The sequence below is a fragment of the Lonchura striata genome, chromosome 6, assembly GCF_046129695.1.
Source record: "Lonchura striata isolate bLonStr1 chromosome 6, bLonStr1.mat, whole genome shotgun sequence".
NCBI classification, from domain to species: Eukaryota; Metazoa; Chordata; class Aves; order Passeriformes; family Estrildidae; genus Lonchura; species Lonchura striata.
In genome coordinates, this window is record NC_134608.1 from 6,162,534 (window position 1) to 6,179,134 (window position 16,601).

General features: G+C 42.7%; 1 protein-coding gene across 2 annotated transcripts in view; it reads left to right on the plus strand.

Annotated features, from left to right (window-relative positions):
* The first annotated feature begins 208 nt into the window (after positions 1-208).
* The window catches only part of HIF1A (hypoxia inducible factor 1 subunit alpha), a 35,002-nt gene continuing 18,609 nt past the window's right edge, over positions 209-16,601 (plus strand). The window contains exons 1-5 of one of the 2 annotated variants that reach the window (XM_077783915.1): positions 5,305-5,323; positions 13,198-13,204; positions 14,588-14,778; positions 15,690-15,835; positions 15,930-16,014. In XM_077783915.1, the coding sequence (XP_077640041.1) occupies positions 5,320-5,323; positions 13,198-13,204; positions 14,588-14,778; positions 15,690-15,835; positions 15,930-16,014 (433 nt within the window). In that variant the 5' untranslated portion in view covers positions 5,305-5,319. Of the gene's footprint in view, positions 398-5,304; positions 5,324-13,197; positions 13,205-14,587; positions 14,779-15,689; positions 15,836-15,929; positions 16,015-16,601 lie in introns of those variants that run through there. The other variant, XM_021554520.2, reaches the window with a different exon arrangement.

Consider the following 16,601-nt stretch of genomic DNA (forward strand, 5'->3'; position numbering starts at 1 on the left):
GATCGGGCCGCTGTGGGGCCGCGGTGGGGCTGCGGTGGGGCCGGCCAGGAGCGATCGGGCCGCGGTGGGGCCGCGGTGGGGCCGGCCGGGCCCGGGCCCGCCCCGCACGCAGCGCCGCACGTGAGGCGCGGCCCCCGCCCAGCTGAGCGCTCAGCTGACCCCGCGCAGGGGCCGGGCCGCGCCGCCGCTCCTCACTGGCGCAGCGCGGGCCCCGCGCCGCGCCCGCACCTCCCCGCAGCCCGTGCCCCGATGCTCTGAGCCCGCGCGGCCCCACACCCGGCTCGGCGCCGCCATCTCCCCGCCACCGCCATCGGAGCCTCGCGTCCCAGGGAGCCGGCGGGAGGAGAAGCCGTCCCGCCGCCATGGACAGCCCCGGCGGCGTCACCGACAAGAAGAGGTAGCGATGCCGCGCCGCCCCCCGCCGCTCTCTGCTGCCGGGCCCCGCCGCCCCCTGCTTTGTTACCGCCGCCCCCTCCTCGTCCTCTTCCCCGCCGCCCTCGCCCGGCCCGCGGAGCGCTCCGCTCTTCCATTCCTCCTTCTCCTTCTCGTCCACGTCGCCATTTTGTCGGCGGGGGGAGCGGGCCGGGGCTCGGGGCCGGGGGGAAGCGCCCGGGCTCGGCCGCGCTGCCCGGCAGCGACCCGGGGCCGCTCCGCTCCCGGAGACGGGCGGGCAGGGATCGATCGTGCCCCGTGCCCGGCGCGCTCCCAGCCCGCCGTGCCCCGGCTTTGTGCGCAAAAGGGCCGGCTCGCATTCTGGAGATACTCGGCTTTTAAAAAATCCCCAAAAGTCGCGCTGGGGAGGTGTAAGGGGGGAGGGGGGGGCGGATGGACAATGTGAGTTGAGGAGTATGAATAATTCACCGAGGATTGTAAGCGCAAATTAGAGGAAAGGGTGGGGGGGAATAAAACCCTTAAAAGCCTTTGTTAGGCGGTGAAGTTTAAGGAGCCGGGGGGCTCGGGTGAGCAGGTCCCGGCGGTGGGGCTTTGTGGAGGGATTAATTGCCGCGTTCGCCATCTGCAGAAGGTTTGTTTATATGGATATCGATACCTTTTCTCGCCTTTTAATTATTCGAGATGCGTTTTGCCTGCCCTTGTATCCAAGGGTCATCTGAGCAGATTAAGCGCAGTAAGTGTTCCAGCGTGTAAGTTGTGTCGGGAAGGAGCCTGGCCGCTTGTAAAATGGATGGTGAGCTTTGTGCCGGGCTGGGAGGAGGCGCCGGCGGCCTCGGAGCGCCTTTGGAGCCGGTGCCGGGGAGGGATGGGAGAAGCGCCTCTCGGTCCGGTGAAATCCCAGCACGGGGGCACCCGGGGTGGCATTCCACCTCTGGTTTCTCTACTCCGGGAGGATGGCTCCTGAGGAGCCTGTGAGAAAATGTTGCAACCAAAATGATTAATCTGCTCTTTGCTCTGATGCCCTAATTTAGTGGCAGGTCTAGGAAAGGGGTTTGAGAGTTGTTTTCTGAGACTTTTATTTTGGTTTATTGGGCTTTTTTGTTTATCTTTTTTATCTTACTTTTGCCTTTGAGCATTTGTTATTTTTAACTTACCGTTCTGCCCCACTGGAAAACTTTTTCTTTTTCTTTTTTTATTTTTTTTGAATTGCCTTATCCTGGATGTAATCTGCTTTCTTCAGAATGCAAGAATGAGTATGCAAAGCTCATCCTTCCTTCCTAAAGGCAGGGCTTAAGAAAGAGAATTTGTTGTTTTCTGTTTCATGCAGACAAAGTTCAAAGTCAGGAATGTTTCTTATAAAGGAATATTCAGATTACTCCTGTTGCAGGGTTTTAATGGAAAACATAGAGCTGTGTCTGTGGTACATTCATCCTGGGGGCTGTGGATGTACAGTTGAGCGAAGATGGCTAAGCAAAAAAAGGAAGGATATGAGCTCAGCAGAGAACTTCATGAAAATAGAAATGCTTGCATTTCTCAAAAACCTGGGTTGTTTTTGAAGGGTTTAGGTTTGATAGTGTCCATATTCAGAATACCTTGAAGGGAGAAGTCCTTTACGTCCTTTTCTTTATCACCTTTGATGATAAAACTTTGGCTAATTGTATATACAGTACACCTCAATTTTGGCATGGGTTAAGATTCTTTTATTCCTTGCCTCTCCCTCTGCTTGTATGTGGATAGTGTTTATCTCTTGATAGTTAATGTAAAGCTTCTTATTCACTTAATTATATGCTGTGAGATTCAGAAAATATGGAATTTGCCCAAGTTTATGTCTCAGTCTTTAAAGTGAAGTTTGGTCATAGCAGTATCTGAAGGTGTGGATTTTTATACTGGCCTGTTGAGTCAATTTTTTGATGTGGTTCCAAGCTTCTTGTATATGTACAGGGGTCAAGATTCCCTAAGAAATCAAGTATCACGCCATGATTAGATACTGAATTATTTGGGTTTTAGCCATTCTTCAGTAGTTGTATCACTTTGATGTGCTCCTGGGTTTTCCCCCAGGTGCTCAAGGACTGCGTTTCTATGCATGGAGTGGGTGAAACAGAGTTGTTGGGAGCTTTGTTTGCTCATCCACTCTCATTTGAACCAAATTTAAGGCTTTTGGTGAGAAGTATGGGATTTTTCTCAATATTCTTTTAACAAACTCCAGTGTGCAGATGGCTGATGTAGTGAAAAGCTTTTCCTCGGGTCTGTGCTGTGACACTTCACTATTAGCAGAGGAATTCTAGTGTCTTTTTAAGTAAACAGTCATTTAGGGTTATGGATTAGTCCTTACTTTTGTAGTGGCTTGCAGCTCGTAGGTAACGCGGAGTCATTTTGTTAGTGTGCTGTAAGTCTTTAGAACATAAAATACATATTTTAAATGCTATAGGTACTAAATAAATATGGTAAGTGATTTTTGGAGCATTCATTCTGGGTCTTAAGATGGTATAAGCCAATGAAATTTAATATTCTGACATGGGTGCCTTGCAGAAGAACGTCAGCTTTTCAGTTCCTCAGAGTTGGGCCTTGAAACTTATTTTTTAGTGTCTAAAGGGGATGATTTGGAAGATCAGGGATTTTCTGCTGGATTTTTGCCACCGAAGTCCAGCTCCAGAATCTGTTTGAGAAGCCTGTACCCTGTGCTGATGGCTCTGAAGTGCAATGGCTACCCCTGTTTTTTCTTAAACGTGTATGAGGTCTTTAGGATTGTGTGTACCAGTGCTTTTGTCTGTTAATTTCTCTCAGCGCTGGGGGAACTGAGCCACCATTGCTAGAGTCGAAAGTGAATACAAAACCCTTTTGTATAATCCGGGCTGTAAGAAGAGGAGGAATCTTTCAGTAAATCTCCTGTAGAGTCTCCCCACAGGTATGGGGAATGCTGAGTGGTTTCTGGCTCATAGAACAGTGGTTTTACTGCTTTCTGGATTTTTCTGGATTGTTTGCCTTGCCATAGGGTTTACCTGTGTTGCCTGTTCTTTGCACTGCCTCAAACATGAAAAGTTTTGTGAATTCCTTTAATAAAAATGACTAGAAATGGTTTCCCAGTTCCCAGTAAAGATGAAGGGGACAGCGTAGTGCTGCTGCCCGTCCTCATCAGCATCAAGGCATTGAAAGTCAGGGAAGAATAGCTGTGGAGGATTTTCCTGCTGTAGAAATTTTCCATAATTTTGCTCTGCTGGTGCTTTGGTTCCATTTATCAGTGAATGTCTGATAATTTGCCAGTGAGCTGATGGAAGCAGCAGGAGGGTTTTCTGGTTTTTGTTTACAGTCATGCTTGCTTTGCCCTTTAAAACACAGTGTCTCCAGCCTGCAGTCTGGGTCTCTCGGTTGGGGTGCCTGAAATACCAACAACCAGTCCACGTTTAGCTAAGAGGGCTGGTGCAGCCGTGATCAGATGGTCCAGGTTGTCAGGGGGTACGTAACAGGGTGATGTGATAGTAGGAGGTTTTTCTTTGAAACTTTTCTAGCAATTCAGCCTTCTGTTGAAATGCTTTTCCTTCCCTGGAGGTACATGCTGAACCATTTTTGGAAGGTGCAGGGGGGAACAAACGGAGCTGCATACTCTTATCAGCATCCTAAGTGTGGCAGTTAAGTCAGCTGTTGGTTTAAAGGTGGAGGTGTGAAGTGGATAATCGATTTTATTCTCTCATTTAATTGCCATCCCTGTCTTCTGGTTGGTTTCTCTTATCAGAAGTGCCCATCAAGGGCTTACTTAGGTTAGGCTAAGGTGGCATGCCCTTTGTAAGCCTTGAGGAACTGAGAAGCAGTGCCCTGCTGTCTTCCTAGTGCCACTAGAGGAGACCACGCTGCTGTCATGCCTGTGATGCGTGAATTCACCTACAGGTGCTTTCTTCCTCCCCTGCACGTTGTGCAAGCAGCCATAGACCTTTGTTCCTCCCCATCCTTGAACTATAATGCCTGGAGTTTGTGTCTGGTTCCAAGACTGCTGATGGTAAATTTAAAAAAAAAAATTAGTCGATTAAATATTAATAACACTGTCAAATATCAGCGGCATTGCAGTGTAAGCCAAAACTCCTAAGGTTGTGTATGTTCCCGTTGGTGTGCTTCCAGCCTGGAAGCCTTGAGGACCCTTGCTGAGCCTGTGTAACACAGTGGATTGAATTCTTGAATGTGTTCATGTTGCTCAGTAGTAATATTGCACCAGTTTGTGTTAGAATGCTGGATTTCAAGTAGGCTTGCATGAGATCTTTTTAAATTAAAGGGGACATTGAATGACAGAAGCTGCTAATATTTGATTTATTTTTTTGCACTACCAAAGAGAATTAGGTAGTATTAATTTATTCCTAAAGAACTTTGGTGTTAGGACATGCCAACGAAATAATTTTTACCTGGTTGTAGAGTGTGCATGGCTAAGTAAACCCAGGAGGGAAGTCCCACATGGTTTAGTGGTGGTATACAAGAGCATCAAGCTTTTCCTGATGATACTTCCAAGAATATGCAAATACCAATTCAATTACAAGATGTGTTCTTTAAAAAACAAGCAGAATCAAAATAAAAACAAATTTTGCAAGAGGCTTACAAGAAGGCACAATAACCCATACCTGTTCCTATCCAGCTGGTGTCCAAAAGGAAGGAATGTTCCAGATTACTGCACCTTTTATCTTCACATACACAGTTATATGGGCAGGTGTTTACATGCCTCAGAAAAACCACCTAGGTAATGCATGGAATCATCTTTTCATGTTATAACAGCCCTTTCCCTTTTGAATTTGGGAAATTCTGAGCATTTTGAGCTCTCCTGAGAAACTTCCTTTGTATTAGAGTGGATGGAAAAGAATACAGGAGAATCTGAGTTTTCCACTGAGGACTGCTCTGAAATGGGAGACACAGGGAGGTTTTGTGACACTGGGGACTACAGGAGAGAAGATGAGCCTTTGCACTTTAACTAATGACTGGAAATTTAAGGAAGATGCAGGTTGCCAGATTACCATTGGACATGAAGCCTGTTGAGGTTTTTCTCTACTGAGATCTCTGCTATTTAGCTTGGAATAAAAATCTCTATGAAAATTATATTCTGAAATCATTAGGAACATGGAATCAAGTTGAATGCATGCCAGCATGTGTATATTTTGAATGCAGTTTATGTAGGTGATGAACACTTCAGGGTTCTTTGATGTGGAGCCACAGCCTCGGTTGAAGTTACGCCTGTTCATACCAGCCTGGGGGTTGGGTTTGAGAACTCAGAGAAGGTGCATTGATAAAGAGCAATTTCATCATGTGCATAATCTGTCCTTTCTTCCTGTTGAAGTCTGATAATACTGGGACTTCCAGAGAAATGTAGCCCTCTAAAAGCTTGAGATATTTTAGTACCAAGAAATTCAAAATGTTTCTGCTGGCGCTGAAGAACTGGTGCTTCAAGATGGTAACTAGTTGTTCCTTAAAGACACCAAAGCATACCTGTGTGTGTTAGCAGAGATACTGTGCAGCTTCTGTTTAATTTGGTGTGAATGAATGCTCCTTAAGCATTTTGAGAAATGTTACAACAAATCTTTTAACTCACTGCATTAGAGCCTGAACTCCAAGTGAAGCATTGAGGATACTGAATCAGCAGCACTGATTATAATTACAACACTGGAAGGTTTTACCAAGCAACTTGTTTAATAATCATTTTGATTTGATTTGTAATAGTCCTGGAAATGTTACTTCAAAAAGGTGACCTGTTTTGTTTACCAGAATGAAAGTCTTTCATTGTCAATCCTAAACCAAAACTAGACTGATGTCACTTTATGAAAATTTGTGCATTTCAAGAAGCAAAGGGATTTGAGGCCAAGCCTCCTGTTTTTGCTCACAAATGTGAATAGTAAATGGACTGTTATGATAGAAAGGGGGTTACTAAAGGCTTATCTCCTTATGTTTGCTCCCTGCTCTCCTCCCTTGAAAGACATTAAGTAATCCACATCAAATATAAAGACTGCAGCCTCCACTAGCTAAACCATAGAAAGGAATGGTTTAGCTGGGGATGGGAATTTTGGTGCTCAGTCCTTCAAAAAGGACTTTCTCCTTGCACCCTATTGAGTCTATTGGATGCTGAGCTGACATTGCTGTAGGCTTTTTGTCCTAGCTATTGTTGTAAATGTTTCTCTTGACTGCTTAGTGGGTCTGTTCTATATTCATACAGAAAAATAAAACTTGATATCTCTTACTTCTATTCCTTTTTTTTCCCCCCTATTCTTAGAAACCCTTGATTACAAAATACCCTCTTAACTGAAAGCAGTTGAGGAACTTGAGGTGAAGGGATGAAACTTGGATGGAAGCAATGAGGGAAAATATCCAGCCTCCAGTCTTGAAAACCAAATGCAGTGGACAAAACAGAAGATATATTTTTGTGCCATGATTTAGACTAAAATTAGTTACTTTATCAAGAGTCTGTCTGAAGGTAGACCAGTTCTTAGCTAAAACGTTGTTAACTGAGAGCCTGACAGATATCTTGGGGATATGTTTTATGTCATTTTTTTGTGAGCTTGGTAGAAGCAAAAGCAGAAGGGCTGAAGGGAGGAGAGCACTTAGTGTCTAGTTGTCAAGCCCTTGTTCAGATATCTCTTTTGAATAGCTCTGATTTTTCTGTAATAATAAACACAGTTTTTCTACAAGTACTTTTAATCCTGAAGGGTAAAGCACAACTAATTAAGGAAAAAAAATATACTCAAGAAAAAGCCAAATAACGTAGCTGGAAAAAAATTTTCTTGCATGCCACCACTGTATGCCATGTGGTTATTTTAAAACAGTTTATTACAATGCAAAGGTAAACTGTGGGTGGGTTACATTGTATAGTAAGATGTGATAGAATCACTTCACCATGATCTAAATTAGAAATGACAATATTTAAGTTTTCTCCTCTTACACTTTCTACGTGGGGAGGTAGTTGGGGTTTCAGGTCAATTCAAGGCCAAATCCAGTTGATGGATAATCTTGTCAGTGTGGGGCTGATGGGTTCAGGCCATTAAGGCTCTGCTGCTGGCTCCTGTGTGCTGTGATTTGTCTGTAGGATGGGTGTTTATATGGATTTGTGGTGTTGCCAGTAAGACTTCTCTAGGTGAGCTGAGTGAGGCTCCTCTCACTGCCTCTCCCCACTCTCATTTTCTAAACGCTGGTGGCTTTCAGAGCACTGGTGCTCCTGTAGCTAATCCAGGCTGACCTGCTTGCTTGCTCTCCTGATTTGTTAGAGTTTTATCAGTTAGGGATTTGTTTTGGTGGTAGTCAGGCTATAGGAAACGCCTGTAACTATCCTCATGTAAAGAAAATGGTTTGAATTGCTATGTTAGAAAGAAATATACAAAGGAATGAACTTTAATAGTTTATGTACAGTGGTGTCATTTCTGCTTGGATGTTATGTTAGTTTCTGCAGTTAAATCTCTTTTGAATCATTCATACTGTATGTAAGGAATTTCTGAGTTCTTTCCTGAGTTGGATTAGTGGGCTGTGATGTTCATTAATTCATGAAGAGCAAGACTTTGTTCTGTGTAATCACATGCTTCTGATTGCACACAAGGTTTGGGTGTGGGTGTTTTTTTCCTCACAAGAACTCTCTACACAGACTATAATGTAAGAACAACTAGTAAATAAAATTGGCCATAAAGCAATAATTCTTTAAAAGGAAATCACGTCAAAGTAAGGTGGGTCAAAGCTGTAACCCTAAGCTCATGGAGAACTGGCAGCCAAGAGGCTGTAGTAATTCTGTACAGCTGCAATAGGAAGAAGGAGCACCCGTCCCAGCCAATTTGAAAAAAATTTTCCTGCTGAGGGATGAACAGTCTGAGCTGCTGGGGACAGACGTGTGTGCCACTGCAGGGCTGGGAGGGAGAGGGAATGGGGCTGTCAGGGCTCCCTGTGATTCTGGGCCATGTTTGTGTGGGTCTGTCTCAAGACTTGTTAGATGGTGCTAAAACTGCAGCTCTGTCCCCCCTCATTGAAGTTGATCAGCTCCTTAGCTCCCCTATGCCTAAATAACTGGATTTGGGTGGTGTTCTCTTTCATTATAAACCAGTTTTTCATATGAAGTTGTTGATAGAGCAGTTCCACTGTTTTAGTTTCTCTGTGCTAAGTGCTGGGCTTACCTGGACCTTCTTTCCATGGAGGAATAATTTAACAAGTATCATGGCTAGCAGCTCTGGACAAAACACAGATCTTGCAAACAGTGAAAACACCCAAGTGATCATGTATTGATCAGTCAGGAGAGTAGAACTTTGTCCTAGGATTCTTTGGCTGTAGGTGAAAGTGGTTGGTGGGACAAGCCTGGGGCTGAGCCATTCACACTCCACATGGACACAACTGCTTTTTCTGGGTGTTCTGCAGGGTATGGCTGCAGACCAAGAGCTGCCCCTCTGTCCTGTCCAGCTGTGCTGCCAGAAATACCTTGCCTAGGCTGGGCCTGAAAAGGTGACCAAGTTCTATACCAACTGCAGGAATGCATTCAGCCTTAAAAGTTAAACATGAGACCACTTGCAGGTCTATTTTCTAAAGTTCCAATACCATCTTGATGTCATATACTTTTATTATATTGCTGTGTTGTAATATTTACTTCTTTTTTTGGTGTAATGAAGAAAAAAAATGAAGCTATGTTATAGCGGATATAGTTTTTGTGACTCCATTTCTAAGCCAGGTGTTTCCCAGAGTAATTTTACAGTCTGAAATAAGAGATTGTTACTAACATGGGAATATCTGAATCTTTTACTGGCAAATGATGGCAATTAATGGCAGAACTGAAAACTAGTTAAAGCTCAAGAAGATGTTACCAAATTTGAGGCATATTACTAATTTGGATTTCTTGTTTCCTACAATGTATATTTCTATGAAACTTTAGGAACAAATAATGTGATCAATACAAAGCCACTTGGTTGAAGAAAGAAAATTTAAAGAGAAAAATGTGAATTGCTATTGGAAGATGTTTATATTTTAGGGTGTATTAAAACCTGTATCAAGAAAGATGAGCCTGGGTTAGTTAATCATGTACAAGTTATTTTACCTCGGAACTGAAAAGACATATATAGGTTAAAATATAGGGAAATAGTAGGTTTGAATGGGAGAAAATCTGTAACTGTAGCAAAGTGATATGAAGGAAACCTCTTGATTTTTTTTTTTAATCTAATAATATGTACACTGTTTAAAAAATTTCTGAATGCTGGGTGGTGATTTTAAAAGCTAGAAGGAGACAAAGGTGACTGCTAGATGTTTTAAGTTCTATCCATTGACTATTTTTATCTAATTTTTTTCAACCAAAATTACCAGTTACTGGTGGTATTTTCCAGGGTTCGGTATTTTGTTTTGTTGTTGTTGTTTTTTTTTTTTTTTTTATTTTGGTCTGTTTGCCATTGGTAAATAAGGAGGAACAAGCCAATTTATATGTGGCAATTGATTTGTTTTTCACTCAGGGAAATGAAAAATTTGGGCTGCATTTAGACAATTGGCGGCTCACTTGTAGGAATCTGCTGTGGAGGGGTCTTTGGGATGGTGTGGGGAATGATGTGTTATTTGGGAGATGCTGTGGCCCAGATGGTTGGTATGACCATGATGACAGGAGCTGCACACTCAAATATTAACATCTGTAACTGGTGGGCACGGGTTGCTGCTGCTGTGCTTTGCTCTCAAGGCTGTTGGGCAAATTCTTGTTGTACAACTTTGTTTCTGTTCACCATTATTTGAGGCAGGGAGTGGGAGTCTGAGTTATATCCTTCAGCTGAGCTCTTGGTTCAGCTGCAGTGAGTCCTGGTTGTCAAATACTCTTTTGCTCTGGGTCTCTAACTCAAATATCTTCTGAAGCTCAGATTTTATTCAGCTATTGCATGTAAACATCTCTTATATATAAGAAGTGGTATTGAATTTAAAGGGGTCAGAGAAACTGCTTTCACTGAGCTCTCATGGATAACATGCTTATGATTCTCTGTATTCTGGTGGTAGAAAATGAAATGAATGTCTGACACTGAAATTTTGCAGGAAAATCAGACCTGAAAATGCATGCAATTTCCTGTCCAGCACTGGCATTTCTGATATTTTCATTGCATGTATAATCCACTCAGCAGCTGAGGTTTTCTTCAGGCTTTTGAGGTGTTTTTGTTTCGTGCCAGACTGACAGCAGAAGGCTGCAATACAGCTCTGAAGTTTGGGGTTTGTTTCAAATGGAGCTTGGCTCCCTTTCTGCAGAGTGCTCTTTCTGTTGAGAAGATCATGAGCTTTACACAGGGGCAGCTCCAAAAGAACAGATGAGAGAAGTGATATGATTTGTTTAAACTGATCTTGTGGCACTTCACATCTCACTGTTAACAATCCCCTTCCCTGAGCTCCCTTTCCTTCCCCTCTGGTGAGGAGAACGCTCGCTTTGGAAATTGGTTTTCTTTACAGGAATTCAGTGTCGTTTAATTAACTACACAGAAAATTGTGAGCAGCTATACATGCTGATGTGTGTTTTTTAATTTACTTTATGCAATTGTAACAAAGCTTAGAGTATTCGCAATAGTAAAGAATTTTTTTTTTTTTTTTAGTTTGGTGGCATTTCTGTGTTGAGGCAACAATGACTTCACTTGGTAATTAAACCTCATTTGTGAAAGACCTTTTCCTTATTAATTTGATCCATTAAAGAAATGCTCTTTGAAGCTGGTAGTTAATCTTCCTATTTAAATTGCTGGGTTTTACTCAGATTGGTTACAGCTTAGGTTTAAATAGCAGCTAAAAATAGCCAACTGTTGTGCTGTACAGTTTAAACATCTATCTATAGTAGTTGCCTTTCTAGAAAGGAAACACATAGTAAAAGGGAGAGGAGATGCTGCCACTCAGGCAGCACTGGTTGGTTCCAGCATCCCCTTTTCCTTGGGTTTTGCCCATCAGCTCCAGCTGGCAGCACTTGATGATCTTACTGTGGGATTAATTTTTAACAGAAAGCACTATGGGCTGGATTTGAGCAGTGTTTTGGTTGGTAATTAATAATTCAATGGCTGTGAGAAGTTTTGACTGTTCCTGCTGAAGGCTGCTGCCAAGGGTGCTAAAACCTGGCAAAAATCTGGAAACTACCCAAAATATTTTCAAGAACATTAGGCTGTCAAAAAGCAAATACAAGAGCTGAAATCCCAACTTGTGAGGCTAGCGTCTATTTTCATCTCTTGAGTGCCCTGTGTGATTCACACAAGCCTGACAAACCTGTGGACTTGAAGTGCTCAGCTTGATTGCCAAAGCAGGGGACTTTTAACTTAAAAGTGTCTGCACGTGAAAAAGGAAGCTGTGACAAAACTGCAGGAATAAGGGTGGATGGCAAGCATTTACTTCCAGTAATTCTCTCTTGAGTTTTTGTTGTAGGATGAACATTTTGCCAGTGAAAGGATCTTGATTGAGTAGCTAGCAAAAATCTAAGGTCTAAAGGTGAATCTGTCTAAGGCAACAGAATTTCTTGTGCTATTGTTACAGTTTCAGCTGGGATAGAATGAATTTTCTTCCTAAGTAGTTGATGCAGGGCTGTGTTTTGGAGAATAGTGCTGACAGCACACTGAGGTTTTAGTTGTTGTTGCACAGTGCTTCCCCTGAGTTAAGGACTCCTCAGTTTCCCCTGCTGTGCCAGTGAGGAGATGCACAGGAAGGCAGGAGGGGAAAAACAAAGCCCAGCCAGGACAGCTGACCTGGACTGACCAAAGAGACATTCCAAACCACAGAGCATCGTGGCCAGTGTGTGAACTGGAGGAGTTGGCTGGGAGGTGCTGGGCCCTGCTCTGGGACAGGCTGGACATCAGTCAGAGGGTGTGGAGCAATTGCATCGAGCATCACTTGTCTGTCTTGAGTCTTGTTTCTTTCTTTATGTTGTCTCCTTTGTCATTGCAATGATTATTTTGTTTCAATTATTAAACTGTTTTTAAGTTGACCCACTAGTTTTACCTTCATTGCAGTTTTCCTCCCCATCCCACAAGGGTGGGACAGGTAGTGAGCAAACAGCTTTGTGGTACTTACTTGTGGGCTGGGGTTAAACCACGACAGTTAGCTTGAAATACCTTTGACAAAATAGAGTTACAATGAAATCTGGGTCCAAGAAAGAGGACAGATATTTTTTTCCCCCTCCACCCTTAATTTTCCACTAAGAGAAAAGGTACTTGAGACTTGTCTTCAGTAAGAAATATTTAATCAGTCAGGTTAAATAGCTAAAATATTTTTGCAGTATTGTTAAAGGTCAGCCTTTTCGTAATGGCTGTTTCCAGATATACCTGTATGTCAGGAGCCTCAAGCTTCTCAGACCAAGATATCCATCACTACAACAGAAACATCTTGTCACAGGGAAATTCAATGTGAAGAAATCTGCAATATGGGGATATATTGTCAGATATTTTAGGCTGCATTTCTAAAGGACATGGGCTTATAGTCACAGGAATCAATGGGACTATTGTATGTCAGAATTTTTTACAATTCCCGTAAGTTAGTTTTCCAAAGGTCTTTTATTACTATTATGTCAATCCATTAATGTTTTTCATTCCACAGCAATAGTTTTTCTTTGCTGGCAGGAGTAGGAGGAGAGGATGGTGGGGATAGCATATAGTTTTATCAAGTTGGTAAAAAGGAAGGTAATTGTAAAAGAGATTCTGATGGCTTATTTTGTCTTTTTCATGATTATTAAACTTTGTCCATATGTCAAGGCATTTGTGCTTCCAACATCCAACACGGTATTGTTATACTTGTGTTTCTGCTCAAGCTAAGCAAGGTTTTGGCCACTATGGGTAGCATGGCAGGTAAAGGACTGAAAATGTGGTTTGGGGTATGTATTTGCTAATACTGAAGAGGGGAGGTACAGATTAGATGTTAGGAAGAAGATCTTTGCTCTGAGGATGGTGAGGCCCTGGCACAGATTGCCCAGAGTAGCTGTGATTGCCCCATTACAGTGCTCCAGGCTAGGTTGGATGGGGCTGGGAGCAACCTGGGATAGTGGAATGTGTCTCTGCTCATGGCAGGGGGGTCGAAACTGGTTGATCTTGAAGGTCACTTCCAACCCAAACCATTCTGTGATTCATTGAATCTGGTTCATTATGTCCCAGGGATCATTCGTTCGTGAATTGCTTTGCTCTGTCATTTGTGGTACCTCTCACAAGATGTGTGCTAACTAAAAAGGACTTTTGCACAGATCCACAGACTTAGCAATGGGAATTTTGCAGTGGTAGTGGATGGCTTTAAAGTCTTGTGAAATCTTTAAAAAAGTAATTCCCAAACTGCATCTGCCTTTTATATCTCAGGTGAATGTAAAATGAAATCCGGGTGCCTTCAGAAGACGTAAATGTATAAAAAAAAAACCTTAATACAATAATAGTGTGTGGTTTTGTATTGTTCATTTAAAAATAAAAGCACATTTATTTCCTCAGGGATCACAGCAACACTGAATTCTTGTTTGCATGTGGGAAAATTTGGAGCTCCCATGTGAAATGTTTAGTTCAAAACTCATCTGATCAGATGCATGAGGCAGAAGTGACCCGGTGTGGGTGATGTGAAAATGGGGAATTCTCCCTGTTACTCACAGTCTTAACTGTTTCAGTGCTTTCTCTCAGTGAGCTGCTCTCTACCTCGTGTTCTGGAGGAGGCAGTGGAAGGAGAATGAGGTATTGTTTTCCAGTAGAGGGGAGACTCTGGAAGGGGCTTTTCTGGAGAAAGAGTGAATCACAGATTCATCATAGATTGTTTTGGGGAAGGGACTTTCTGGATTGCTTGAAAAGCAGCATATCTCATGTTAAATGAGTACCCCTGCTTATCTGACCTGTTAGGTGGGCTTTGTAAGGATGGTAAAAAAGGAAGAACTTGGAGAATATACGTGATACATGATGCTGGAGCATTGAGCTGGAAATTACCTACTCTGTGATTTGCTGAATGGGCTTGAAGGGTCAGGATTTGGAGGCTGAAGAGGCAGCACTCAAAGTATGAGATTAGCAGGAAGAATTCAGAGTATGAAAGTCTCTTTGAAGAGCTGATCTCGTTGGAAGACTGAGGGTTTGAATTTAATTCTGTCAGAGCCCAAACGGGGCAGAAGTTGATACAAAGAATTACACTTGCATTTTTAAACCTAATCTTTACAATATTCAACTTCCACAACTGGTTTCCTTGACTGCTGGGTAACTTAGTTTCAAAGACACTTAATCCCAGAGAGCTCACTTCCCTATCCTAACCCAAAACTTTGTTTCTATAGGATTAGCTCTGAGCGCAGGAAAGAGAAGTCCAGGGATGCAGCCCGGTGCAGGAGGAGCAAGGAGTCGGAAGTGTTCTACGAGCTGGCGCACCAGCTGCCTCTGCCCCACACCGTCAGCGCACACCTGGACAAGGCGTCCATCATGCGGCTGACCATCAGCTACCTGCGCATGAGGAAGCTGCTGGATGCTGGTGAGGGAGCAGCCTGGCACCAGCTGGGAGGGATATTGAGGAAGAATCTATTTGTAAGGCCTGTGAGCAGGAAAATAAATTAATGTGTCATTAGCTGTGTCCTTGCTCTGGGAAGGTGAGAGACCTTACAGTACAAATCGGCTATTAGCAATGAGGCAGGAAAATTCCACTGGACTTCACTTTTTCCCTTTCTGTTATGGTGATCCTGGTTGTCTCATCACAGCTGTCATGCCATTTTCAGTCTCATTTGTCCCTTCTCCCAAAGTTAGATTTCTTCATTTAAACCTCTTTTCCCTCTAAACTTGTTTGTTCCAGCTGTGCTTTCTTGACTGTAGGTAATTGGTTCAAGGTTCAACCTAACTATAGTTGTGTCCCCTTAAAATAAACTGCAAGGAATAGTTTTGTAAATCGTGTTTCTGTGATGTGCTCCTCTGGAGGTGAAGTCAGCTGAGGATGTGTTGTCTGCAGGAATATCTGAGTCAGGTTGTGGGCCTGTAGCTGATAGCCTGCCATGGTAATTTGTGCTCATGCATGTCTGCCTCTACTGTGTGGAGGAGTAACTTCAGTAGCCAGACTTGCAAAACACTCCCAGAAAGCCCCTAGACAAGTTTAGAATGCCTTTTTGAGATGGGTGATAATTTTTTTGCCACATAGGCCTTTTCCTTAAGGTGGAAGGTTTATTGGTTAATACATAACAGCACAGAGGGCTAACCTCACGCTGATTTTCTGTGATTTCTGATACCTTTACTAGAACTTGAAGAATTGAACTGATCATTTATCTTACTGAATCATACTGGTTTTGAATGGTCCTGCAAGATTGGCTCCTTGCAGACTGGTGCCAGAAGTCATTCCTGCTGGTAAGTGAAGAATGGCTGGTGTTTGCTTAAACAAAAATGTGTGGCTGCTTGCAGGTGAGCTGGAGACAGAAGCCAAAATGGAGAAGGAACTGAACTGTTTCTACTTGAAAGCTCTTGATGGCTTTGTCATGGTTCTGTCTGAAGATGGGGACATGATTTACATGTCTGAAAACGTGAACAAGTGTATGGGACTCACTCAGGTGAAATACTAACATTTCCTAAGATTGTTTCAAAAAGCTGTTCCATTTTTGTCTAAATGAAGTTTAACACCTTTATACCTCTTCATTTTTGCAGTTTGAGTTGACGGGGCACAGTGTATTCGATTTCACTCATCCATGTGACCACGAGGAGCTGAGAGAAATGCTTACACACAGAAATGGTGAGAAGAAAGAAAAAAAAAATCAATTTAATTTACTTATGGATAGTTTCTGTTGGCATTAATACAGTTGGCTATCTGCTGGAAAATGGTGTTGAGTTGAAAGGCTAATATATTTTTATGTCTTAAATCTCAAATTAAACCTTGTTGAGAGATACTAACAGCAGGAATCACCAAAATGTTTTGGCTATATCCAATTATAGAAGAAATGAGATTTCAGTACGATTCTTTAATCTAACAAAATTAATTACTAAAATGGAGTTTTTGAGGGCTGAAAGAATTAGTGCCTACAAGAATAAAATTAGAGGTAGGTTGAATGAGAATACAGCAATTGCTTAAAATCAGATGGACATGAAGAAGCTCAGTTGGTGCATTTGTCTTGGTCTGGCATTGCCTTCACAGGACAGCTGAGAACAAATGCTTTCTTCCAGAAATCTGTGGTGGTATACCCAAGACAAAAAAAATAAAGATACTGTACTTAAAATTTAGGACACCAAGACACTGATCTGGGAATATTTGAACAGCCCCAAAAAAGGTTTTGGGGTTGATGCTTCTCTGCACGTTTTAATTGGTGCATGAAATTGGTATCT